Here is a 27,711-nt window from a genome sequence, read left to right on the forward strand (position 1 = left end):
AGTGAAAATCCAAATTCCAGGAATGCACATGTCGATGAATGGGTGAGAGCGTGTGGCCGAGCCACACAGACGACTTCGGACAAGCACAGCTGCCCTGCCATGTACATGCCCCCCTGAAAAATCACGTTCACCACCACTGCCTTGCAAAAGAGATCCATAGCCCCGGCCCTGACAAAAAAGTGTTGGTGCTGAGCACCAGAAACCACTGGCACAAATTAAGCACTGGATCCAGCCCCTTTGCTCCAATGTTTCACATAATTTTATTTGGGAATAATGTAGAAGAAGGCTAATAGGCAGTCTGCCTGTCAGGGAAGTATAATTTGGTCAGGAATGGATGGTGCCATGAATCGACTTCAAAATGTGACATTACAGAAGTGGCCCAAGTTCTGTGATATCAGTATAGATTAGTGACTACTGAACGAGGTGCATTGTAACTGTGACAGCATGACAAGCCTGCAGCTACGTGGATGTGGCAGCTGAGGCTACTACAACCGAAGCCTACTACTGCCTTTCAGTATAGATCGGGGTTTAAAAATGAACATTACATAAAATGCTAAATGACACTTCTAGTTTCAAACTGCAGCACAATTTATAGGCTCATGCTTATTCGAACTGAAGGATTTTTAAGTGTGGCTGCCTGATAATGATCCCTGGGACTGCTGAGTGTGTTGTCATATTATAAACTTTATCATTGAAAAGCTTTGTAATAATGACGTATGTATAAGATTTGGATGGAGAGTGTAACTAGTCTGCATCACCTACAGATACTAACTCTTTAACAGATTCATAGAGTAGTTTTGGCTCAGCCCAGAGGAGTATTTCTCTCTCACCTCATGCTGTTGGCTATTTGGGTGAATCCTTTCACATTCCTTTGAAATGTCTGAGGGATTGTTTTACATCTGAAAATTATACTCAGACACTTTTAGTTCTTTATGTCATACATGAACTGTATGTGCAAATTAATCCCTATTTAATTATGTATAGGAAAGCAGGAGTGTAATGAAGGCTCCCTTGCCATCTAACCATCAGCACATCTATACAGGACAATATTGAAGTCTGGGAAGCCTTAAATATAGTCTTGTCTTTGTTACTATGTGAAATAAAGACCCAAAATGCACTTCACGATGTCTAGCTGTAATATTCTAATGCAGTGGTTATGAACCTGGGGTCCGAGGAACCCTGGGGGGATTGGGGGGACATATTCAGGGGGTTGAGAATGGTTTACAATATTAGATAATGTTCAAATTATTAAAATAAAACAAATAAAGTGTATACAAAATAAAATATTAAAAAATTCAGAGATTTGTTTGGAGTGTACTTGTTTTTATAATTTTGTGCATTGTTTTGCGGTTCAAGTCATAGAAATCACTTAGTCAGAGTGTCCTTGGCTTTCAATAATGACTCATTGTGGGTCCCTGGATTAAAGTAATGATTCAGTGGGAGTCCACAGTAGTCAACAGGTTATGCGAGGGTGTTCTAATGCATACCGGCATAGTAGGCATGCACAAATTGGGAAACAGCATTTACAACGCTGTCTCCACAACGCAGTACCATTACAACTACTGCGTTGTTACCACGTGTGCCATTACATCGCAAGTCATTTTCACAACTTGCTGTAGGGGGCGCGCTGGTGTTGGATTTAAAATCCAAGACCTTCCCTGCTGTTGCACAAACTGGAGTAGGAATAGTAAATAATACCCCCTAAGTCCAGTGCACCCCCTCCAGCAAGTCGTTGAAATGACTTGCGATGTAATGGCTCACGTGATAACAACGCGGTTGTTAAGGAATGCGTGAACAACAAATTTGTTGTAAACAGCTATATTCCCACAAATGTTGATACTGTCGTTTTGTCTTTTTGAAGTTCTGTAAATCACCAGTGTAGTTTCATGCAAACACTGGGCTCAATTAATCAAATTTCTGTCCTGCAGATCAAGCAGATCTCAGGTCAAAATCTCTGTGTCAGCTTTCATACCAGCTCGTGTGCCTTGAGGAATTTGAGTCTTATTGGGAGAGAACTGGTAAAATATAAGATGACAGTATGTCATAGAGACGGTGTAGACAGAATGAGCGGCCAATCGCCCAATGACATTGACATGGCGTTAGATGGTCAGCTGTAAGGGGCTATGAGAGGTGGTTTTGAGGGTGATCATCTCTTTTGAAGGGGGGATCAGCACCCACAGCACAGAGAGTGACGCCATAATTGAAAATATATCACATAAGATATGACACCTCAAGACAGCATCACCAAGGCAGCCATTCAATTTGTCATTATTTATGTGCGAAAAATGACAGCTTTCTCATTGAGACGCTGTAAGAGAAATTAGATTTCTTTGCAGTTGATGACAACCCGGCGTCTCAGCAGTTGTCGTTTGTATATTTTGACAGCTTTCATTTTCGCCATCAAGCATGGTGTTCACAGTGGCATATTCTGTGAGTGAGAGATGAATGGCATTGTATCGTTTATAGGCGCGGAAATACGAACGTCATGTGGAGCCGTCTGGGATGGGATGTGAGTACGCTCTAGCTGTAACATTTCTTTCACTAATGTTGACGTGAGGCAAGTAAACAGGGTATGGCTCCACGTACATCCATCAACACTTTCACCACTCGCTTTGTATGCCTCTTTTTATGAGAAATGTCAACATCTCTGGGATGTTATCTGTCAAGAAAATCAGCAGTGGGTCTTAAGTTTTCATCCTTCAATAAAAGAGGAGAAATATAGCTTGGCGATTAGAACTCTCTCACTTAATGCAGCCAACCACTCAAAAGAATTTCCGTGAACTTCATTTGGTGTTAAATCAAAACGTACATTGGGTATGAGAGGGATGGAGAGGGGGAGGGGCATATATTAGAAACCACAAATGCATATCATTTTTTCAGTTCATTCGGTGACTTGCATTATACTAGTGACTGAGGAATGTTGCCCTGGTGACTAGGCAACTTTGCATCAGCATTATCACTGAATAAAAAAGGCTAGATTACATTTGCCCTGACTGAGCAGAACAAGAATTATATTTGCACTAGACTCAGAATTACATTTTGCAGTAGCTGGTAAGTGCAAATGTCACTAAAGTACGCTTTCACCAGGGAAGCATTACTCAACGACCTATGCAATCCATGCAATCCAACCTGCCCTTGCATTGCACCATTTTCAGAGTCTATGCAAAAGTAACTAAAACTGATGTTGACGTTTGCTTCACAGCACGGAACCCTATTTTCTGCACGGACTGCACCCAAGATATCGGGCGAGAGATGGCGATAGGCAACAACACTCATCGCAGCTACTCCATCATCCCATGCTTCATCTTTGTGGAGGTAGGTGCACATTTGAAACCCTCATTGAAGATAGAATGCGCTGCGGTAAAATATGCACAGAATATGAAGTGTGGCTTCCATGGTTATAAATAGGACTGTGTAGAAACATCAAAGTCTATTGTCTGCAGGGGATTGGGTATGATTGCGACCCACACTTTACAGAGTTGTCTTTAAGAATGATTGGAACTTGCTGACCTCTTCCAGCTATGATCATCTGCACAGTGAAGACCATTCGCTCTATACTAAAGTAGTCCTGTCATGTTAGATCATGGAGGACCAGTCTTCTGATGACCGCTGTTATGTCTCAGCCAAACAAGCAGCGTGATCATAAAATCATCTCTAATTCATTATCTTCGCCACACGTCACCAGGGTAGTGAGTGTGATGCAAATGTAATCAATCAATATAGAGAAATAAAACACATTTTTACCATCTACTACATGGGTGTATCACATTAAATATATCCGCTAAGGTATGACTTATTTCCCATAATGGATGTCTTGTGCTCCGAAAAGAATGGTGCTTTTCAAATTGTAAGAGGATGAACAGCCGTGAGATAGATTGCACGAGATAACGTAGGCATTGATCAACTCCTGCAAGATTTCCAAAACTGGGATTAGCTGCTGTTTTTTGTCTGACCTCTTGCAATTTTGCTCTTCTTAGTGGATAGTTTTTGATAGCTCTTCTCATTTTCTCACAATCAGATATTCCATTTATTTTCATAGCATTGTTAACCTCATTTATACCCCTGCATTTTTTCTAAATTCTTGTGCCTAGACCCAAAATCTTTCATATTTTTAACATTGGGCTTGCAAGTGTCTCAGATTTCCACTGCTGCCAACTTAATTTTCTTATCATAAAAAGTCAAAACCAATCATCTTTCCTTCCTAAAAGGAATCTATTCCCCTCTAAATCATGCGTTGACTCATTAAATCACTAGTTTATACAATAACTTTTGAAAGTTTTGACTACCAGCATTGTGTACACAAGGGGGCATATTTACAAGGAACCAGTGCCGCTGCATCATAATATTTTTTGATGCAGCAACAGCGTAATCAATGCTCCACTTCGCTCCATATTTAAAAAGTGATGCATTGGGCCCAAAGCGTCAGTCTGTAGAGGCATGCGTCACATTATACTTGTGCCAGGTATAATGTATGCAGGGAATGCATTCCCATGTTAAAATCCGCATAGGACTGATGCAGTAAAATTTACAACTTTTCACTGTGTCACTCTACGATTTGACTGTCAAAATCCCTATGTCTTCTCAAACCAGACATAAGGAATGACACAGGGCTTTTAACATGGGACTCGCTTCTGTGTACTGATACATTGCTGCAGTTGCATCAGTCTTACGCCCAACTCCAGCAATGCACCACTTTAGCACCAAAAGATGCGTCAGAATTTGTGATGCATCCTGCATTGCACATACAGCGCATCCATAGCATCGTTGAGGCATTTGCAGTAGGCGCAAGAAATCTGACGTATCGATGCTGATGTGTCAGTTCTTGTATATATGCGCAAAGTATTTTATACCATGTTGGAAATATTATGAGGAAAGAATACACTATAGACTGACCTCTCACAGTACATCAGGATGCAATCTACGATCTAGCAGCATGAGTCTCAAATACAGGAGAAAGAAGCATTGAGGAAAACCAGTGAGTCCAAAGTACCATTCTGTGGAATGATATGGACTCTTGGACTCTCTCTTCCACGCCCCACCTAGCCCAGCCTACCATCTTTAAAAAAAACCCTGAAGGCAAAGTTTTTCAAAGAAACTTTCAATCTTTTACCAACTCATTCAGGTCTGCTCACTTTGTTGGTTTAGAATAACTCCATCTTTTACTAGCTCACCAGGTATTAATCATCACTGATGATGTAATAGTCTGTTATTCCTTTCCTTCTTCTGCTGTGAATTGCCCTTTCTGATAGATTCATGCTCTTCTGGTGGGTGAACACATTGGCGTCGTTTAAAGTTCTGTGGAAGGCCTCACTGCTTGTTGCACCAGTTTACATTTTGACTATTATGGTGTCACTCTGACTGGCCAAGTTTCTTAGGGCCTGAGGGTTAGACATGAGGGAAAAAATGAACCACGCTTTCAACAAGTGGCGTGCATTTTGTTCTGAGCAACATGAGCAGCTCGAACTATATACTAGTTTTGTGTAGTACTAGACCAAGAGTACACATTTTAGCCTGAGGATAGCCTTGCAGATGTACTACCTTGAAAAGGATGAAATGTCAACTCCCACGGAATGCTCTGTTCAATTCATTTATTTATGAATGATTGGAACCTAATTTAGTAGGAAGATTTAAGCTCCTTAGTTGTATATAGACTAAAGTTATGATTGTACAATGTTTTTGTGAATTTGTCGATATTTGTTTGTGCTTAGGGAAATATATCTTCTGTTGTCAGATGTAACCCCTTCCTCATTGTGTATTTGTATAAATGCTAAAGGACTAATGTTCCCTTTCTTCGTTTGTATGTCTTACATAAATTCAATGGGGCTCATTTATGAGCCCCTGAGTCACTTTTGCGCCGCCGGTGCGTCACTTTTTGTGACGTACCAGTGGCATAAAACATGCGCCATGTTGCGCCATATTTACAAAGTGACGCATCTAGGTAGATGCGTCACTTTGTAAACCCCTGCGCCACATTATACCTGCGCCAGGTATAATGTATGCAAGGGGGGCGTTTTGACGCAAAAAAGGGTCGTAGAAGTGACGCAGTGAAATCTACGAGATTTCACTGCGCCACTTCTAGTGTGCAAATGCGTCAATTTCTTGTGCCAGCCTCACAGCAGGCGTAAGACTGGTGCAGGCCCTTTCACATGGGGCTTGCCCCATGTGAAAGGACACATTGCTGGAGTTGCGTCACTTTTGTGACACACTCCAGCGATGCGTCACTTTTGCGCCTACAGATACGTCAGAAATACTGACGTATCTGTGACTCCTTGCGACATGAAGCGTCATACTGTAAATATGACGCATCACTGGAGTCACAGGGAGGGCGCAGTGAAAGGTGGCGCATCACTGTTTTCACGCAGTGATGCGTCACTTTCCATAAATGAGGCCCAATGTGTTTGAGATTTATGTTAGATCTTACTTCTCTTGCTAGTTTGTCCAATTTTGCAGTGGCAGCATGCTAGCTAATTTTCCATGCATATAAATATTAGAGCACGAATTATTAGGGCAAGGCCTCTCCTTGAGCCAGATCCATGGCCAAATTACTCCTCTGGAAATTATTGCTCTTTTGTTCATGTTTTGAATAGAATGCTGGACATTCAACAGTGGGTGTATTTACCCTAAAACGTGTAATTCCTGGCGACTAGCTCCATGGCGCAAAGGGTAATGAATAGAAAACGTACAGTTGAATATTTTCTAGTTTTCATCAGAATATTAAAGCACATAAATCACTGGATATTATATGCTAGCTGTTTTAGGATCCATGATTTAGAAACAGCCTTTTTATTACACTAGTAGGCATGGGTATCTGCAGAGGCCAAAGCTGAGAGGTTATGTGGTGGTTGGCGCAGTGCTTTCTGCGTTCTCTTGTCTCTCTCAGGATGTGGAGAGCTGGTAGAGAAGGACGATAGTGACTGAGATTGCTAATCGCTTTATAGGAGCATCACTAGCATTTCCTCGCCTCAAACAAGGTGGGGGAACTCAGGCAAGCAAGAGCTTCCTTAGGTAATGTAAGAATACAGGTAAATAACATTTGTTATCAGTTGTCCTGGTAATTTCCACCGAAATCTCTTTCTGAAAAACAAAAACCTGTAATTCCGGAGAGTCCTGTACCTACTAATACTGTGCCCATCCAAATTTACAGGCCACCTGTTGTCGGGGCTTTTGTGTAGTCACAAAAACCATTCTTTTTAACACACATTTTGGGAAGTCTGTCTACATTACCTGCCAATTGATATGGAAAGAACTACTCATTCATAAACCCTTCCCCAAGACACATTTATTGAAAGAAAATAAAGTAAATCTCAGATGTTCACATTTTTCTCCTACTTGAAACCCCTGACTGTTATTTTCGAAAGGATTGTTTAGAAGTGCGTTAAATTCTCTCCTCAATGAGGTATTGTTCTGCGTTTCAGCTGCAGATCCCTTCATGAAAACAGTCTGGCTGGCGTCACGTGGTCTCTCATGTCGCTGTTATTAACTTAATGATGGATTTTAAATGTCTTTCCTGTTGTGACTAATTATAAACCTGAAGAGACGTGCGAACAATGATCCTTTCTGATGAGTGGTCACCGAGGCATGTCATAATTTCCCCTAACAATAGATCAGCTTCAGTTCTTTTAGTGAAAGGAAGAGAAGATGGGGGTTGTATTTTTTTATGTTCTATTCCCTCACAAATGGCCTGCGGCAGTGTAATAACCTCTGCCTGTATCAAACAATTGGCCACCTGTTTATTGCAGGAGAAATGCATCCACGGTTACCATTTGTCTGCATTGAGTACCCTAACAATTCATGGGTCATTTAAATTCTAGCTATAGCGCTTTTTCTTGGATTTCCCATGGAGATATGACCATGCATATTAAGTAGATTTTAAATTTGGAGTAATTGGAGGTGTCATACATATATCCAAAGAGACTAATTGAAAAGTTCATAACACAACCTTTAAACTCACTAATGGCAGCTCAGACTTCTAGGTGTTATTTGCAATGGTTGTGAAGAACAAATAGCAAACACGTTTAAAATATATGTATACACACACACACACGCACACACACACACATATACTCAATCAGTGGTTCTCAAATGTGGCTGCCACCAGATATAAAGATGGAGATGTAGTTGCCTGTTAACCTTACAAAACCCATCGTACCTCAAAAACAGGGCACATAATGAGGTGCTCGACAGTTCAGGGGGAAACCTGGAGAGGCAATCTGTATAGGGGATAACAAGAGAAGCTACTGGGATCCAAAAACAGAGTTGGAAAGGGCCCAATGGTTAGGCGTTCCTGGTTGTGTAAAGGACACATGGTCTCTCCAGCAGCTGCCAGAGTCCTGTTCGGCATACCAAAATGAGATTGGAAGGAAGAGAGGAGATTTTGATTGTTGGTCCTATAGAAGGTAAAGAGTGTGTGAGTAAGGTGGGAGTGCAGACTATAAGGTGCAGGGAGGTGGAAAGCTTGACTATAATCCCAATTCTGAATTTAAACTTATAGAATTGTTCTTCATGTGTTGTCCAATATCTTTCCTTTATCTTTCACTTAATTGAAAGAGAGTGTGAAAAATTATAGTATTAGTCAAAAGGTGTTAAAACCCATTTCAAACAAAAATCACAATCCTTGTCAGGGTGAACAACCAAATTAACTAAATAAACCTTTGCTTAACTGGTTGGACCCTGTAATTTTGGACTCGGACGATGTGGTCTTAGTGGCCCAGACAGGTAACGCATCACAAATTTTAATCACTTCTTATTTTATATTTAGGAATAATTTGGGCCATGGAATTAACAAATCTAAGTCCAATGTGTTGGTAGCAGGACCCAGATTGAAAAAAACCCGAGACTGACCATTAAAGGGAGAAGACTAGACGTGTTGGAAAACTTCTCCTTTCTGGGAATACTTTTCGACTCTAAAAATACCTGGCAAAAAATGGTGGTGAACAGAGACCTTCATATGTAAAGAATCATAGGTGCACTGGTTGGTTTTTTTAACACCAAACTGGGAGAAGAGTTGGCCTAATGGCTAGGGCGGTTGACCTCGAATCTGGGGAACTAGGTTCGAGTCTCAGCAATGACACTGAATATCCTGTGATTCTGGGCAAATCACTTAATCTCCCCTTGCCGAACCAAAATGAATGTATGTCGTGTAACGTAACTGATGCTATGTAAAGCGCTCTGATACCCGATTCGGATCAAGTTCGGGCTATATAAAACTCTGTAAGAAACTTGGTTCTAAACCCATTGCACCAGTCAAAAAAATGTAGGAGTCTAAAGTGATCTCCGTTGCCACTTATGGAGCTGCCGTATGGGAAATAACTAACACTGCCACCCTACAAGGCATTGAGGATCATTTTTTAAAGAGGCTAGTAGGAGTCCCTCAATTTTGCTCCAACTACATTTGTCACTCAGAACTGAATATACCATTCATCTAGAATAAGATCTGTAATGCTACAATACTGCTATGGCATCTATTTGGAATAGAGATACACTTAAGTTAACTCACGAAATGCTCCAGGACTGTCAAAATTTAGACGGATTAAGCAAGATTGGGTGGCTTCAATATGTGAAGAAAAATGTATATCTAATCGGGAACGGGGGCTATTTGACAGTCCAACTTTATGTACCACTGTGTCTAAGCTTGAACTAAAAGAGTTATTAATAGGAAAATGCATGAGAGATAGGTGGGCTTCTAATTGCACCAAGTCCAGGGTACTACAATACAACTTAATACCTTCATTAGAAAATACTGATAGCAATTACCTAACTTTTGTTATGCACCCTTACATAGATACCACTTGCTGAGATTTCGGCTAAAACTTAGGGGCATATTAGCAAGAACCTCGGTATAATTATCACAGTTTTAGCGGCAGGAAACTGCCGCTAAAACGGCGACAATGGGCTTGCTAATATGCGTTATAGAATTCTAATAGAAGCCCTGGTTAGATGTCCTGCACATCTAACCTGGGCTTATATTGAATTCTATAACGCATATTAGCAAGCCCATTATCGCCGTTTTAACGGCAGTTTCCTGCCGCTAAAACGGCGATAATTTTAACGAGGTCCTTGCTAATATGCCCCACAGTTCCTTTATGTTGGATTTTCCTCCTAATGTTTATACCACTGATGAGCTTGCACTGTGCCCCCGTGGTGGAACTTCTGTCTGTCCAAGAAGATCTTCATCTTCTATTGTATAGCTTGGGTTTTATGCTGTGCTTTTAAAACAAGGAAACAACTCTTTAAAAAATATATCATGGGATTATTATACTTTTTGTCTGTGTTGCGATTAATTTCACTGTTACGAGGAGTGTTTGCATAAAATTGTATATAATTGTATACCTTTTATATTTTTTAAATTCTTATGACTGTATACTGTAAACCTTTTATGCCATTTGTATGCAACAGCGATATAAAGTGATCGAATTGAACAGGGTGGTAGCTTGGCACAAAGAAGCCAGACTTAACTTAGAGACAATGTGTAAAGTATTGAATGTAGAACTCAAACAGTACAAAAGTTAAAACAACTCCATACTAGGAAACTCTCAAACCACGTTAAAAATAGAAAACATTTTGATAAGCAATCTGAAACCAAAATGACACAACTTCAAAAAGTAGAACCAGAGATATGAATTTTAAAAGTTTGAATAAAAAATAGAGCCAAAAAGCACAAAGTTAAATGTTAAGACCAACTGTGATGGACTTTGGGTTGGATACAGGGACCAGTTTCATCCTGGTGGAAAGTTAACACTGCTAACCTAAATAGGCACTGCTTTTGAGTAGCTTTTGAGTAGTTTATTTGACTGATGTTTCCCAGGCCTGATTGAAATCCTACTTTCAAAATTGTATGTGATTGTTGTCTGTCATCAGTTGTATTTTGGATATTCTGAAAAGTTTTGTGCAAATACAACTCCTGATACATGATTCACTTTCAGTAGTGTTAATCAGGGCAACGTTGCAGGTGTACAGTGCAGACTTGTGTTTAGTTCTCCAAGGCACGTCGTGGATGTGGTATGCCTGAATCTGGTATCTATATAGTGCAAACCTAGCTGAAAGGCAGTGGACAGACAGATGATTCTATGGCTGTGTGGCAATATTGGCATAAAAAAATGTATGTTCATGTAAATGACCAGTATTCAACACAAACGGTATTGCAATGCTACAGAGATCTAATAAATAACAAGTAAATATTTTAGGTGTGGACTTAAATACAGGCATTGTCAACATAGTAGCCTTCGACAAGTTCTAATGTGATAAGTCATGGTAAGGGTTGAGTTTACTGCACATAGCATTTAATGAGACGTCTCAAATATAGGAGACCTAAGGGGTGATTTGGAGTTTGCCACAGTGTGATCACTGTTGTAAATTGACAGCGTTCCCACCCCACCATATTCCGAGTCAACCCACCATATGCAGAGATGGGGAACTGCGGGGTTTCCCATGCCAAGTTTGAGTTGGCTCAGCCATCAGAAATCTGACCCGATAGCCCATACACCAGAGAGCGGTCAATTTACAGTGCCATCTGCCCCGCCCTACTTAAGGCAGAGTATCAATCACTAGATTTCCCTGCTTGGGATTGCCATGTTTCACATGGCCATCCTCCGTGTGGAAACAATCCCAATGAGCTCAGAGAAACCTCACTGCATGTCAGGGAAAGAGTTTTTTTTTGTTTTAAACAAACAAACTCGTTCTTTAAGAGTTTGTTTCTTGAAAATCAAAACAATTTTGCAAAGTGAGTGAAACAGACATGAAGCCCTCACAGCAAAGTATGGTGCGTTCAGTGAATTCCCCAACTGGCAGCACAGCTGAAAGCCAGAGATCCATGTTTGCCGGCTAGGGTTCTCTACCTTTGGTGGGCATGGCCTTCGCAAACCTAGCAAGCAGATGGGCCACGCACCAGTGGCTAAATGTCTTCATAAGTGCTATTTACCCTTTGGACACTAGAGTCATAAGAAGTGCATCAAATTACAGAGTCCCAATATACCAAAATTAGGAAGCAGAGACAACTATTTATCTTGTTCATTTTACATTTGATATGGTTTCTATTTCTTATGAGACAGGAGCAGTGTGAAGTGTGTTTTTAAGTAATTATTTTAAATCAAAAATGAAAGGAGGATGGTTGAACCTCCAAAAAGGTTTCATGGCTGGCAGTGGTTGATCTAGGGTTTAATATTGGTTGTGTGCAGTAAAGTAGAATTTTAAGATGTTTAGTATATTTAAGTTTAGTTGAAATTGTTGAGGTGAAAATGTTGAATCTTTCATTATTATGTATGACAAGTCTAAAAATGTAAAATGTTAAAAGTCTTTTTTTATTACATGCATTCTTTAATTTATCTAACAGTAACCTAATAGCCACGTAGTACACCTTAGTGCTCCCCATTCCTCTACCCTTAAAACCCCAAACTACCTCTTAATGCTACTCTTCAAGAACCCAAACAAAACCTTACTACCTCCTGGATGCAAACCTTCCCTGAACCCTAACACCGTTTAGTGCCCCTTTATGCACTCTTCACAGAACCCGAATATCCGCCTCCTATCCCTTAACACCACCCTTCCCCGAATCCTAAAACTCCTAAATTCTTCCCTTCCCTGAACCTAAAAACCCTTTACTCGCCCTTATTGGTATCCTTCTCTGAAGCCTAAAAAATCCTTACTACCCCTCAACGCTACTCTTCCCTGAATGCCAAAAACTCTTCCTACCCATTCAAGGTCCCTGATCCCTAAATACCCCAAAACTACCCCTTTATGCTGCCGTACCCTAAACCCTAAAAATCCCTTACTATCCCTTAATGATACCCTTTCCTGAAACTAAAACCCCCTCCATGAAGCCTATAAATCTTTACTACCCCTTAACACTACCCTTCTCTGAACCCTTAATTACCCTTAATAATCCTATATGCTACCCACCTCATGCTCCTTCCTACGTAAGCAGGAGGACTCTACTTAAGCAGGAGGATGCCCCTTTCCCCTGTTCCAGGTACACTTACCTTATCCTTATAAGACGCAACATTTTTGGATGTTTTTTGTTGCCACAGCTTTTTTTCAATTTTTTCAGTAGGCAACATTATGATACAAGACGTTTTCAGGTTTTGTTTGTGGCAATATTTTTACTGCAAACCATTGTATTGATAAAGACACACATTTTAAAGACAAATATCCTTTACATATTTAACTAGATTTCAGAAATGCTGGGATTCCAGAAGCATACTGGGTTTGAGACTAAGGCTAAGTCAGTCGTATTAAGCTACGCTTTAATGCCCTGCCCCACCAAAATATATATATTTTTAAACTTTACCTGGTGACGATAACTTGCTATAAGTGACCATGTCTTCTTTTGGCCCAAATAATCAGTTCTAGTTTTTCATAAAATGTATCTGACTGGTCTTAATTTATACAGTAATTAGTATTTCTTTTAAACCAAGTTTTAAAACTGCATGCATGATGGCATCAAAAACACAACATGGAATGTTGTCTCTCAGTAATATAGATGCACAGTCTGTAAGGGTAAGAACCTCAAACCCCTTCAGATTTAATTCAAGGTAATTCTGGGAAGTGTCCATGTCTCTGACCTAGATTTGACAGTGGTATTGTGACCTGTTGGCAAAGGCAAATGCCCTGTTAAGCTGACAGCTGAATCAGATACCCTGATAGGGTAGGGATACCTTCACTGAGGCCCCCATTACATGAAAAGCATATGATAAAAATGTTGTTCTGAAAGGCCTTTATGCATTTTTTAATAAATCCAATGTATTTCCTTTGCAACACTATATATTCGCACTTACAGATTGTCATTCTGTTCTAGTGTGCCTTCTTACCAGTTTGAGTACTGTATCTGAATATCTATTTCAATGGTGTTTTTCAATAATATTGTGGTTAGTGTAACTTGACTGCAAACATATTGTCAGCCATAATATCAAAGGATTTTATGTGAGTCAATAATATTGATGTTAAACATATAATATAACATATAATCTCAAGGGTAGAAAGGCCTACCCTTGAGATTACTTCCAAAATGTCCAACAGGCTCCTCGAGTCTGTCGGAAGCCAGTCGGAATGACCGGCCAGTTTACTTTCCGTCTTCCTAATCCATAATTAGGCAGTCGGAAAGTTAACTGAGCGGCCAATTACGATGCGGCCCTGTAGGCTCCGCCCATCGGTTGGAGCCTTTATGGGCCGCATCGTGATCGGCCCCATAGAGTATTCAAAATTCATGGCATATTTAATAGTTTTTAATGATATTGTAATATGCATTTGTTGTTTTATTTTAGCTATAGATTTATTTTCCTTATTTCCTTATTTTCTATGTTCGTATTTTTGTGCCCCCCAAGCCAGTCCTGGTGCCGGGAAACAAATGGGAAGGGACATGGAGACCCCACCCCATGCTTCTAATTGGCCCTGAGGAACCTATCCCCTAGAGCTGAATATTTAAAACACTGAAGGGGCATGCAGCCACCCATTAAGAGCCACTATTGGGCCCTCCTAACCCCATTCCCTTGGGTTGAAATGTTAAAAAAGTGGAAGGAGCACACAGCCCCCCTCTCAGAATCACTCCATCCCCTGGGGCCAAAATGCAAATAGAAGGAGAGGGTAGCCGCACACCTCCTTCCTGTGCCGATAACCCCCATCCCCCAGGGCACAATAATGCACAGTGTCCAGGATAGTCCACTGTGGTTCCCTGCTTGGGAGAGTGCAGGTATACCATGGTCGCACTCTCCCAGGAATGGAACTCCACTTTGTGACCGGCGAGAGCATTTAAAAATGCTTCTCCCTTCCGGGTGAGAGCAAAGAAAAGGTGCCGGCTCCCTCCAGCACAAAGTATTGTGCTGGCTAGAGAGCCGACTTGGGCTGTTAGGACCCATGGGCTCCCTCCTGCAGCTTGCAATGTGATGTTTTGTGGGTGCTCCGGATTGGCATCCGGGCACCCACGTGAGGCAACTGCGGAATGAGGTCTCCAGGCCACTATTTGTTCAGGCAGGGAGGCTGTGTGTCCTCTCCCCATAAAAAAGAAAGACCACGGGACCCAAGGTGGCTTTTGGTGGGCGCTTGCCCCCTCCCTTTAAAAAAATCACAAAGGCCTCCAGGGGATGGGGTCCCCGGTGCCCAAACTGGCTTATGAGAGACCATGCACCCAGTCCTCTTAATGAAACAAATGGTTCCTGGGCGATGGGATCTCAGGGGCCACTATAGACTCGGGGAGCTTGGCCATACACCACACTACCCTATACCAAAAAAAGAAGGCTCCGGGGATGTTATCCCGGGGGCTTGTAGTGGTTTGGGCAGGGCACTTGGAAATATCTTTTGTTATAAGCTGCTCTGATAACGAGTAAGAGACAGGGACCAACCTGCTCACCTATCCTCCCGAGGTGCATCGTTGGTCAGATTGACTTTGGGGAATCTCCTGCTACTTCTTTGCAGCAAATCTGTTTTAGTGGTCCTTCGCCAAAGGGGCATCCAACTTCGTGGAACTGTCTTGGGCTACAGCCCTTTGCCTAAGTCTGAACGTAGAAATCTTCACCAAGGATTTTACCCATTTTACCTTCTCAGAACATTTTTCGTAAGAATTTTTTTAAAGTCTGAAGGTAGGCGCTGACTGGACCTTCTTGTAGCTGAACCGCGCTAAATCATGGTTGGTCATTTTTTTCATCTTTGACTTGGCCTTGACTAGATGTCCGTAGTTTGCACTTTTGATCTTTTAGGCGCTAGCTTTTACTAAAAACTTTAAAGATTCATAACTCTGATTTTCTGATTGGATGTTTGTTGTTTGAGCATCAACTAATTTATTAAAATGTACTCTATTTTTCTAAATTGGTTTGGGATATTTCTTGTGTTGTGTGTTCACTTTATTTATGTTTGTGTGCTGCATAAATACATTACACATTGCCTCTAAGTTAAGCATCACTGCTTTTTGTGCCAAGTGAACCAGGGTTAAGCACAGGTTACTTTAGTGACTTTTTGTGGCTCACCCTGCAAGGAATTGTGTCTATTGGGTGACCAGGGCTCACACTCCAGACAGCCAACAACCCAATTTCTAACAATACATATATTCCCTTAAGCTATTTTAATGATCTTGATGTGTTTTACACCTTAAATGTTTCTCTATTTTATTGTTGCACTTTCCCCAATGATCGTAGGAGGGGAGTTAGGATAATAATCATCCCTCTTTAAAATTTCATTTTTGAGTATAAGTGACGAGTTGGAATAGTAAATGAGGCTCACCTAAAATATAAGCATTTTCTTAGATGTTTGTTGAGTTAGGCTTGAGACATTTAATTAAATCCCTTCGGTTTAACATTTTTTTCCATCTCTTTCATCTATTTCAAACTTTTAAAATTCTTTTTCTAACTGTGTATTACATTTTCAAATCAGTTTGAACTTTTATGTGTATTAGAAAATAATATCATGATTTTTTATATTTTAATGGATAATGCATTTTTTTGGATGTAATACTTAATAGCAAATAATATATTTAAAAATTATTATTAATGTTATTTTAAATAAAACTAGTTTCATGCATAATATATGTGTAATTGTAGGTAAAGTTTGTTTTAAAAATGTGTAACATGTAGTTTAAAATACATGAGTAATTTAAAGTTGTTATTTATATTTTGATTTTTAGAAAATGTATGCTTTGAAAATGCATTTTTTTGGTGGTCGGTAAAACTTAAAAAATGTCAATCATTTCAATTACAAAAAAAAGTACTTAAGTACATGGATATATTATTACATAGACACTTTTTTTAATTATAGAAAAATATTCTACATTCATTTATTGCACATTATATCTCTATAATCATTGTCATGGTCAACCCTACATTTTTTTAGAAAAAACATATTTTTGCAATCTACTGTTTTACAGTTGTTAATTCGGTAATTAATATGGGCCTGCTTTATAGTTTGAAGGGCTGTATTCTCTCCGCCAGGATGGTGGATGATATTGTGTCTGCCACCCTGACGGACTATTTTACATCAAATTTAGAGATGACTGCTGGCCCAGCAGTCATCTCTGTACACGCAAAGGAACTGCCATTCGATGCACCAAACGTTTGGCCAGTGGCCGCCGACCGTTTGGGCACTCGTTCATCAAGGTTTTCCAAAGCTTTGTTTTTTCTGACACAAAGCCCAATAGTGGGAGTTTGTTTCAGAAAAACAAAGAACGAATGACCTCACAACGTGGGAGTTTCCTCCCAAGGTGTGGGGTGTTTATTTTCTTTTGTCCCGCACTTTTAGGATATGCCTTATGGTGAGGGACACAGAAAAAAAGACATTACAACTTCCACCCTAAATAGTGTGCATGGTGTACTGTCCTTCCCACAGCGGCATCTACTCAAAGGACGTTTTCAGTCAATTGAGCAAATGGGAGTCTGTCAAAGATAAATGTAAGATTCACACCTTTCTAAATGAGATGGTTCATATTTTTGTACTTTTGTATTTAAAAAAGTTTACATTATGTTTCTAAACCTAACATTCTTAATATCAATATTTGGGACCCAATTTTGTATGTCTTGATATTTTTGTAGTCGATATTTCAAACCCAGTTTCCCAGTGTCGGCACACCATATGTAGCAGAAATACACATCTTTTCTTGACTTCCTCACATGTGTTACGAATTTATGAATTTGGGGATATTGTTGATTATAAACTTTCTGTGGATAGTGCTCAGGGTTTGAGTTGTTATGTTCCTAACAGTATCGTTTGATGCTATTGACTCCAGCATCTCCCCTTGTCTCTGCTTACTGAGGTCACTTTGTTCTGAGTTTGTTGTTTGTAGGCTGCTCAAGCTTTTCTAACATGGGGAATCAAACTTTGCTTTGTTCTAGTTTGGGGGCTTGGTGCCTTTTGGTTACACCATAGCAGGTTTCTAACGGAGTGGTAGGAGGCATTATCTTACCATGGTTTTATGCTTTTTTGTTAAGTGTGTTTGTTTGCAAAACTTGCTCTCTGCTTACACATTTCTACTGGAGATGTACATTTGGTGCCCTACTTACTGTAGATAATTGCTCTTGAAGAGTTATCTTTTTTAATTCTGCTTTTTTGATGTAATCTTCCTGCAAGAGCCTTCATATGTGCCTTCTTTTAACCTATGCTTTTTTATATGTAGTTTCTGAAACCTCTGATCACTTCTTCACAGAATAGATGTAAATATGTGCAGCAGACCTCATACCTCCTTTTGAGTCCTTCCACAAAAGTAATGAAGGGGCAATAAAGAAGAATTCAAAATTGGGGTGCATTGTTTGGTGAACCCATTGTCCCATTATCCTGATTACTCACTGTTTACTATATCCCTTTGCAGAAGAGCATACATTTAGTATTTGTTTGTGGGCATCTTTGGAGCAGGTGCTCTGGATATCAAAGATATGGATGCAGTGTTCATTTGTTTCGGAGTTGCTTTGAAAACATCGGAAACAACGATGAGAGGGATGGAGAACATAATTAGCTTCTTACGCTATGGGTTGTGAGTTGAATGTGGACAAACTGTGCAGCATATGGGACCTTCACTAGAGTGGTTTGCTGAACTGTCAAAGTGGTGTGGACTTGAAGACTTCTCATGGACAAGCTTTAGGTACCCCAAACCACTCTAGCCCAATCCAAATGTGGGTATCTCATAAGGAGGAAGGCACAGAACATCTAATCTTCGACCGTTACTTTCTTCTTTCTATTTTCCACACTTCTGCAACTACCATTCAACACGTAGATGCACGAATTAAGTGGGCATACAGGAACCACACTGCCAGCTCTAATATTCCAGTCACAGCACGTGTCTGCAGGTTATTTATAGTTTATGATTCATAATTGTCCTTTCCCCAAAAGCTGTGGAAGTAGTAGGCATAACTCATGTTCACTCATGACTCTACACACAATACCTGTAAAGCAAAGAAATCTGCCATCATGGCTCAATAATGAACTGGAATAGTTGTGTAATTATTTCCCATGCTGCAGTGGCTGTTGCAAGTGCTTCTGCCTGGTGCCCTGTCTCCGGGTTCAAGGGTGGAGAAAGTCAGGTCTATAAATGGTCAGGTTATGGTGTGTGTTCTTCCAGCAGTTATCTCCAATGGTATACCCACACTAGCAGTCCAGGCTGGGAAGTGGTTTCTTGAAACACAGACACAAATACCAAAGTCTTCCTGTCAGCCAACTTGCTTCGCCTATTAGCTCACCTACCTTTTACCTCTGAATAATTATTACCTGTAGTTCTTAGTGACTGGGGGCAAATGTGTACCTTGGGTGTTTTGGGGGAAATATGATGTTCATATTACCCATTTTTAGTTGCATCTATAGGGCTTTGCATGTTAAGATTATGTTTTTACATTTTAATGGGAGATGTCAATTTCCTTTAAACGTGGGTTTTACTGGGAATCAACTCTCCAAACAACCTTGATTAAACAGCCAGACTAGTAAAAAACAAATAAACAGAGAAAACATGAAATAAAAAACCATTACCTGAGTCTGAGTGACACCCTTTTGGAGGACTCATGGTACGATGCAATTACTAATGAGATTTACAAGCCCCTTGCGCTACCAGGGCCTCACTTTTTGAGATGCACTGTGGCACATTTCACTGCCCCATATTTACAAGGACAGACAAAGCCACCCTGCGTGACATTTCCTGTCCTTGTAAATACGACCCCTTTACACTCAACACTTTTTGTGAAGGGGGTCAATTGGTGTTACTGTGGGTGTTCCCACGCAACACCCATGGAACCTGACACATTTCCACCCTAGTGGTGGCGTAGCGAGGTGCAACAAGGAGACATGTTTTAATTTGTCCTCGTTTTTTCCTCTTTCAATGCGTGCTGCATTCTACAGCATGCATTGAAAGAGGAAAATGCCTGTAGTGATTGTTTTTGTGCAGGAAGGTGCCCCTTCCTGCACAAAAACAATCTTTCCATGACACAGGCATCCTTGAACCATGGTGCAAGGGTGTCTACGCCGGCGCATGGCCGCTGTGTGCCAGCGCAAGGGAGAGCACAGGAATACAACATATTATTGTAAATATGTTGCATTCCTGTGCTTTGAAAGTGCCGCAGCGTGGCGCAGCCAAAGGGCTTGCGGTGCCAGACTGCAGCACTTTCTTGTAGATCTGCCCCAGCATATGTAAGAAAGTGCAAGGCATCCCTCACCTCTTTCCCTTAATGCAGAGTAGTCATTTAACAATCCTCATCTGATTTCCTTATAACACAAGTAATTTGCTTCTCATCCAGTATATTCCATATTATTTCATTAGGTGGTGGTCAGATGTTATTTAGAGATTGCTGTTAATATGTTGATGATTTCAGCCCTCAGGGTTCGCTTTGCCATTCCTGTGATGTATCCAGTTTAACCATTGTTCAGATAAATGTGATATTCAGATAACAGAATGGATAATCCAGTGAAAAAACAATGGTCCATAGGTGTAATTTATGGTGAAGAATTTATCATTGTTAATATAGCCTACATAATTCCTCCGGCAGAGAATCCTCCAGGGGAAATTACACTTACGAAGATAAGGCAATGGGAATACTTATATCAGAGATTCCTCAAATGGATTATGGACAACCACTTTTTTTTAATCAGGTCATAAGTGTCACTAAGGTCAGATCATAAATGAATATGAGATGGCTTACCTAATCATACATTGTTATTAAAATGCTGCCACTGTTGGCCATGTAGCACATAAGAAATTGGGAATAAGACAGTTCTACTCTACCAAAATACTGCATTTTGATTGGCTCCCAGCCACTCAAATGTTATCCAGAATATTCACCGCTAGTACCTGAGACAAGCCTCATCACAGCATCAACCCACATATCACTGCACCTTTCTTCTCCAGCAGTGCCTGATAATGTTACAGAGCTCTAATAAAGAACTAGAGTGTTTACCTAGCTCACTGGAAGTATCTGCACTGGGAGATATGGTGTTGGAAAAACAGCTTTAGAACAATTCACTCTCTTGTGCAGAAGGCTCAAAATGAACATGAAATTGGTTCTCATCTATGCTGCAACAAGTTACTTAAACAAATGAGTCCACAAAAACATGTATATTTTCATTAAAGGTTTAAAGATGTTTAAAGTTGTCCCAGTCTGAGAAAACTGTGCGGACTTTGACACTTTTTACTTTGTTTTAAAATAGTTGTCTCGTTGATCTATCTGGTTTACAATGTTTCTTATTTTAAAGTATGTTTTAATTAATTTATTTTCTTTTGAATGTAGTAATTTTAAAGGTATAAAGAGAGACATTTTTATAGAAAATGAATTAATATTTGTAACCATGTTTTATCGTTTCCTTCTATTTATTGAGAATTAAAAAGATTTGGAAACCAATGAGCATTATTCACGCAGGGAGATGCAAGTGGGAAAAGTGAAAAGAAAAATATCCTGTCCAAATAGCGGCTCATTCTAAGGATCATATTTGCCACTGCAGCATAAATCTACTTATTTTATTTATGAGATATTTCTGCTGATAGTTTCCTGCACTTCTATGCAGGTCTTATGCATAGATTTTTTTCATTAATTACTTTCAGCCATTTAACAATATATTATGCCACAAGTTAATAAAAACACATACTTCTTTCACCTTTTCACATTTTTCTAACAGTTTGTTTCATATCTGCATTAACCTCTCAATGATCATTCAATTGAATCTTCTGCATAGGAAAGGCTTTACATTCAGTGGCTTCTATTCCAGCAACATGGTGTTCACGAGTGCTAAACATTTGTCATGAATGTAGAATGTTAGTACTCTGGGTATTCTTTAGAAATATGTAGTGAAGCTACAGTAGGACACCGGGTAAACAACCCACAGACTGCTGGTGGTCCTGGCATTCATTACATGTTTGACTCAGCATGTCATACTTTTTCTCACATGGCTGAGGACGATATTTGAAAATGTATAGAAAATGTGTCCCTACTTTAGCTTTCTGGAGCACAAACAATAATTTCCATGACAAGATTAGTCCCCCCACATTTTCTTCATTTACTGCAGTTTCGTCCATAGGAAATTCGTTCAAATTTACAGATCCTATCCGAGCAACATGGTGTTAAATATCTCACATTTGACATCAATATAAAAAATCATCTCTCTAATTGTTTTTTAGAACTCTGATGAAGCTGCAGTAGAATAATGAGGGATCAACTGACAGACTGTTGCTTCTGTTGGAAGTACGTTTTGCTCAGCATGACAGAATATTTTCTTATATGGATGAGGAAGATATTTGTGAATGTATACAAAATGCGTCCTCATGCAGCTGACTGAAGAAGCAACCATAATTTCCACGAAGATTCATGACAAAAAACAACTGATATCTCTCAATGAAAACCAGAAATTCACTACACTGTAGTGCAACAGGACAAAAGTGGTTGGACTTATCATCAAAAGCAATACACCTAAAATAATCCTATGCTTCAGTACATCTGAACATTATTTATCTGCTTAAGCAACTAATGTATGTGTCTATATGGAAACTGTAATGCTGATTCCAACTGACTCGAGGGACTCAGAATGTATCAGGCCACCCAGTACTGAGAGCAGCATCCTGGTTCCCATTCTAAAAGGGTTTTTATCTGTGCCCCATATGTGTCTTGTTAGAAATGGGAGTCTCTAGTTGGCAAGGGCTTGCACGTTTGTTCAAGTAGGGACCCTTCTTCTTAGTCAGGGTGAGGGGGAAACACTTCTAAAATAACCCGTGCTCACCCCCTTGGTAGCTTGGTACGAGCAGACAGGCCTATCTAGGGGGCAGTGTTTAAAGCATTTGTGCACACATACAGTAATACAGTGAAAACACTATAAATGGACACCTCACCAGTTTAGAAAAATAAGCAATCTTTATCTAAACCACACAAGAACAAATACGACAAAAATCCACAATACAATACTGTGAAAATAGTTACTTTGCAAGATAACCTTTACATTTGAGAAATGGCTGAAAAACACAGTCCTTCCGAGTCGGTAGCTCCGTCCAGGCTACCATGATCCTGAAACAACAAAGTCTAACAGTTCCAGCCGACCACGTTGATGAGGGCCAGCTAAAGTGTTGACAGACTTGTAAACTGACCTCTAAGGCTGCTCCTGAGCGGTCGCTTGCTAAAAAAAGCTTCTTAAAAAACTTTTAAACTGCTCATTGCAATTGTTTTATTGAATTTCCCTTTGTGTCCGCTCCCCCCCCCCTTTGAGCTACATTTTGCACATTTTAGGGGCTGATATTAATGCCCAGGACACGCTAGCACCTCATCACTCTTCCCCGCTTCCCAGGTGGGGCTTGGCCGTCCTCGAGGCTTAGTTCACCGGGTCCCGGGTTGCTGTAGTTGGCGGCCATCTTAGGTTGGGCGCTATTGGACGAGCGCTCTAGTCGCTCTACATAAACGGTCAGCTATGCCTCCGCGCAGCGGACGCGGGCAGCGGACGCGCCGGACCTGCGCCGGAGGTTCGCCAGAGGTAAGCCCGTTTGCGCCCGTTCGCGCTCGGTCGGGCTCAGGGACCAGAACCTCTGACCAATCTCCCAGCTGCTCACAGACATACTCCCGCCTGGCTCTCCTTGCATGGAGGAGTGTCTCGCTGCCCCCTTGCACTCATTCTATAAATCCTGCGACGGATCGTCCCTTCTGTCAACACTGCCCGTTTAGAACCACGGAAGCGGATATTAATACTACTAATCCAGAAGGCATCCTGAAAATGGCTTTGGTCAATTGCCGCTCATTACCCAAACATGCCACTGAAATCTTCTTGTTAATTCAAGATCTCGGACTTGACATTCTTTTTTTAACTGAAACGTGGTTGGGATCCACGTCCGGTCCAGATATTGTTCAGGCCCTTCCTCCTGGATATCTGATCCAATGTAGGGACAGACAACTCAAAGTTGGAGGAGGGATAGCCATAGTATACAGGGAGCACTTAATTTGTCGTATGATCGACAGCTCCATCCCTGACTGTGAAAGTGCACATTTTGCCATCACTTTATCCCCAGAAGTGTCATTTTCTGGACTTCTGATCTACCGTCCCCCTGGCGCTATTGGACAATTTCCGAAAGGAATCATTGAATCAACCATAGAGTTAGCTAGCAGGGTCTCAAATTTTATAGTACTAGGAGACCTGAATCTTCATTTCAATAATCCCTCAGACACCACCGCCACAGAATTAACTAAAGATCTTGCGGCATGTGAACTGAATTTGATAGTCTCACACCCTACCCACTCTAAAGGGAACCTTTTAGACCCCATATTTTCCAATATTGTGGACTTAACATCAGCAGAGCCATACCCCATCCCCTGGACAGATCATATGGTCATCCCCTTCATATGGAATACGCCCACACCCGGTCCAACAGAACCACCCAGTAAAACTCTGAGTAGGCGGTGGACGAAATTAAAAATGAACGAATGGGCAGAGGCACTGAATACAAGTGAACCTCAGGTCGATCAGGACATTGACAGGGCTAATATGGACTTTAACCAATGGATTGAATCATCATTGGATAGGGTGCTTCCAAAAACAAACATCTCCAAAAAGAAAGCCTCCACTAAACAACCTTGGTTCACTTTTGAGCTAAGGTCCCTAAAACAAGAATGTAAACGGTTGGAGAGACAGTGGAGAAAACACTTTGTGGAAGAGAAAAAAACTAAATACAAACTCTCTCTAAAAAAATATAAATCTGCTCTTAACGTGGCCAAATCCATCTTTTATGCAGAAAAAATAGAGATCTCAGCTAACGCCCCAAGAGAGATGTTCAAGATAGCTAAATCCCTGTTAAAAGCCCCTGACCCGCCATCTTTACCACTCTGCACGGAGGAGGCTGATGCTCACTGCACTAATCTGGCGAATTTCTTTGCTGAAAAAATTCAAAAGATCCTCCTGTCCCTCCCCCCTCTACCTCTTGAAGAATCCATCCTCCCTTTGCCAGATGATACAGATATTATTCTGCCTTGCCTCCCTTCCTTTTCCCCCCTCAGTACTGAATTGTTGCCCACGCTTTTCAACTCTGTAAAAAGCGGCTCCCCGCTAGATCCTGTCCCTATGAATATTCTAAAGTTAGCCTTATCCAACATCAGTACATACATTATCCATCTAGTTAACACCTCACTTGAATTAGGAAGGGTACCCCAAGACTGGAAACTGGCAATGGTTAAGGCCCTGTTAAAAAAGCCTCATCTCGACCCCCAGGACTTTTCCAATTATCGTCCCATTTCCCTGCTCCCCGGCATCAGTAAACTCGCAGAGAAATGGGTAAATAAACAACTAGCATCCTTTCTGGAGACCCATAACCTGCTCCACCCAACCCAAACTGGGTTTCGGAAAGGACAGGGCACGGAGACGGCACTGCTGAGGGTGGTTGAGGATTCCAGGAGGATTCTGGACGCAGGTGGCAGCGCGGCCATTATCCTCCTGGACCTCAGTGCCGCCTTCGACACGGTGAACCACCGTGTCCTCCTGTCTCGTCTTAAAAAACTGGGCGTCAAAGACAGGGCACTCATGTGGTTGGAGTCCTTTCTTGGTGACAGATCCTTTAAGGTCTTTACAGAAAATAGCTGCTCTCCATCAATGCCATTACAGTGTGGGGTGCCACAGGGCTCCTCCCTCAGCCCCACACTGTTTAATGTTTATATGGCGCCCCGGGCAGAAGTAGTTGCCGCCTTTGGGATCCAACTGGTAAGCTATGCTGACGACACCCAGCTAGTTGTTTCTCTTAATCAGTTGGAATCCTCCCCCTCCAGGCTCTGTCACTGCCTGGAGGCAGTGGCAAACTGGATGGACCTGTCCCACCTGAAATTGAATGGAGGTAAAACGGAGCTGATGCTTCTAGGAAAACGAGCCACATTTGACAACTCGATACATTGGCCCTCCTGTATGGGTCCAGGACCCATTCCAAAGACCGAGATAAAGAGTCTCGGCTTCTGGTTGGATGCAGAGTTGTCATTTAAGATCCAGGCAAGGAAAACAGTAGCCACTTGTTTCGGACTGCTGAAAACAATCCGGAAAATCCTTCCTCAGTTACCCGAGGCAGCAAAGAAAACCATTGTCCAGTCCCTTGTTCTATCCAGGTTGGATTATGGAAATGCGCTCTATCTTGGAGCCCCCGTGTCGGTTATCCGGCAACTTCAGGTTGTCCAGAATTCCGCAGCACGGCTACTCACGGGCACTAGCCATCGTACATCAGCCAGGCCCGCACTTGGCACCTTGCATTGGCTCCCCATAAAGGAGCGAATCTATTTTAAGACCCTCTGCACGGTCCATAAAACACTCTATGGGAGTGGCCCCCCCATTCTAGATGATATGATCAGACCTTACAATCCTACCAGGAATCTTCGCTCGAACCAACAAAATCTGCTGACAGTTCCTAGGATCAGCAGATCCCGTACAGGAGGTCGCCTGTTCTCGCACAACGCGGCTGGGCTGTGGAATGCTCTTCCCCCACCTCTCCGCCAAGAGCCTAACCTCCTTGTCTTTCGAAAAAAGTTAAAAACTCTTCTGTTTCCAAAAAACTAGTTAAAATAACTTTTCATTTTTAACCCATCTCTGCTTGGTTAGTCTTAAGCGCTGGGATGCTCCCGAGTAGCCATGCGCTATATAAGAGCCTTTTAATAATAATAATAATAATAATTGCGGCCGACACGTTGGTGCGAGTCGGTCGAGGGCAACCATCGCGGTTGCGTTGCAAACAAATGGGAGCAGTGCAGGGTCCAGGCGGCATTGGTGAGCCCAAGGCTTATGGTGCAGGGTGAGGTGGTGATCGGTACGGTGCTGGCAGGTTGTGGTGCAGGCAACGAAGCCGGTCGATGTGGGTTGTGCAGCGATGGTGTTGGTGACATCCAGGCAGGGTGAGATGAGGCAGTGTGGATTGCGGTGCCCACTGGATGCGGTGCAAGCAACGTCTCGGTGATGATCGTCCAGACGGCGTTGGTGAGACCAAGGATGCAGTGCGAAGAGTGACAGTGCCTTCTGTGGGGCCTTCAGAACACCGAATCCTGCGACGGACTTGGTGATAGAGTCGGTTGTCCTTTTCTTCTGCAAGACTGAAACCAGCAGTTACAGAGATGGTGCTAGAAGGATGGTGAGGTCTTTGCTGTTCCTGAGACCTCTTGAACAGGGAGCAAGCGTCACTTCCAAGCCCTAGGAGATACTTTCTCAAGCAGGATACACACACAGTTCCTCTCCTTGGCAGAAACAGCTACTGCAGGCCAACCCCAGATAGCACACAGCAAAGGGGCAGTAGTCCGCTTTCAGTGTCTTCCAGCTCTTCTCCTTAGCAAAGGTTCTTCTTGAAGTCCAAAAGTGATCTAAAAGTCTGGGGTTTGGGCCCCTCTTTTTTATAATACAAAATCCTTTGTTCTCTGGTGGCAGAGAAGCCCTGTGCTCAGTCAAAACCAGTTCTATCCTCTCTGGTAAAACTTCCTGGCAGCAGGTGGAGACAGCATTGTGTGAGGCAGACCCGGCCTATTCAGGTGAAAGGAAATCTCCTCCCCCTACTCTAAATGAAGCCCAGGTCTATTCAGCCCAGCTCTGACTCACCCTGGAAAGGCAGGACACACTTAACCACTCCCTCCCCCTAGTGCCTGTCTGAACAGAATGGAAGAATGTACATCCCCAGCCCCTGTCGCTTCACAACCAGACAGTCAATACACCACCTAGCAGAGGCATACTGAATGGCTAAGCAAGAAAAAACGTACTTACTAAAAGTGGTATTTTCCAACACAGAATGTAAAAATGCCCCTCACTAAAAGATTCACCTTTACATTCTGAGTTCAGGCATACTAAACT

The 27,711-nt window shown here is 41.6% G+C and overlaps 1 protein-coding gene across 4 annotated transcripts in view; it reads left to right on the top strand.

Annotated features, from left to right (window-relative positions):
* The window catches only part of PLPPR1 (phospholipid phosphatase related 1), a 630,074-nt gene that overhangs the window by 369,619 nt on the left and 232,744 nt on the right, over positions 1–27,711 (top strand). For all 4 annotated transcript variants that reach the window (XR_014978090.1, XR_014978091.1, XM_085641280.1 and 1 more), the window contains exon 3: positions 3,203–3,315. Coding sequence is in view for 2 of the 4 variants with exons in the window: in XM_085641280.1 (XP_085497406.1) it covers positions 3,253–3,315 (63 nt within the window). In the remaining 2 variants the exon portion in view is untranslated. The remainder of the gene's footprint in view (positions 1–3,202; positions 3,316–27,711) is intronic.

Source organism: Triturus cristatus, chromosome 2_2 (assembly GCF_964204655.1).
Source record: "Triturus cristatus chromosome 2_2, aTriCri1.1, whole genome shotgun sequence".
Taxonomy (NCBI): domain Eukaryota; kingdom Metazoa; phylum Chordata; class Amphibia; order Caudata; family Salamandridae; genus Triturus; species Triturus cristatus.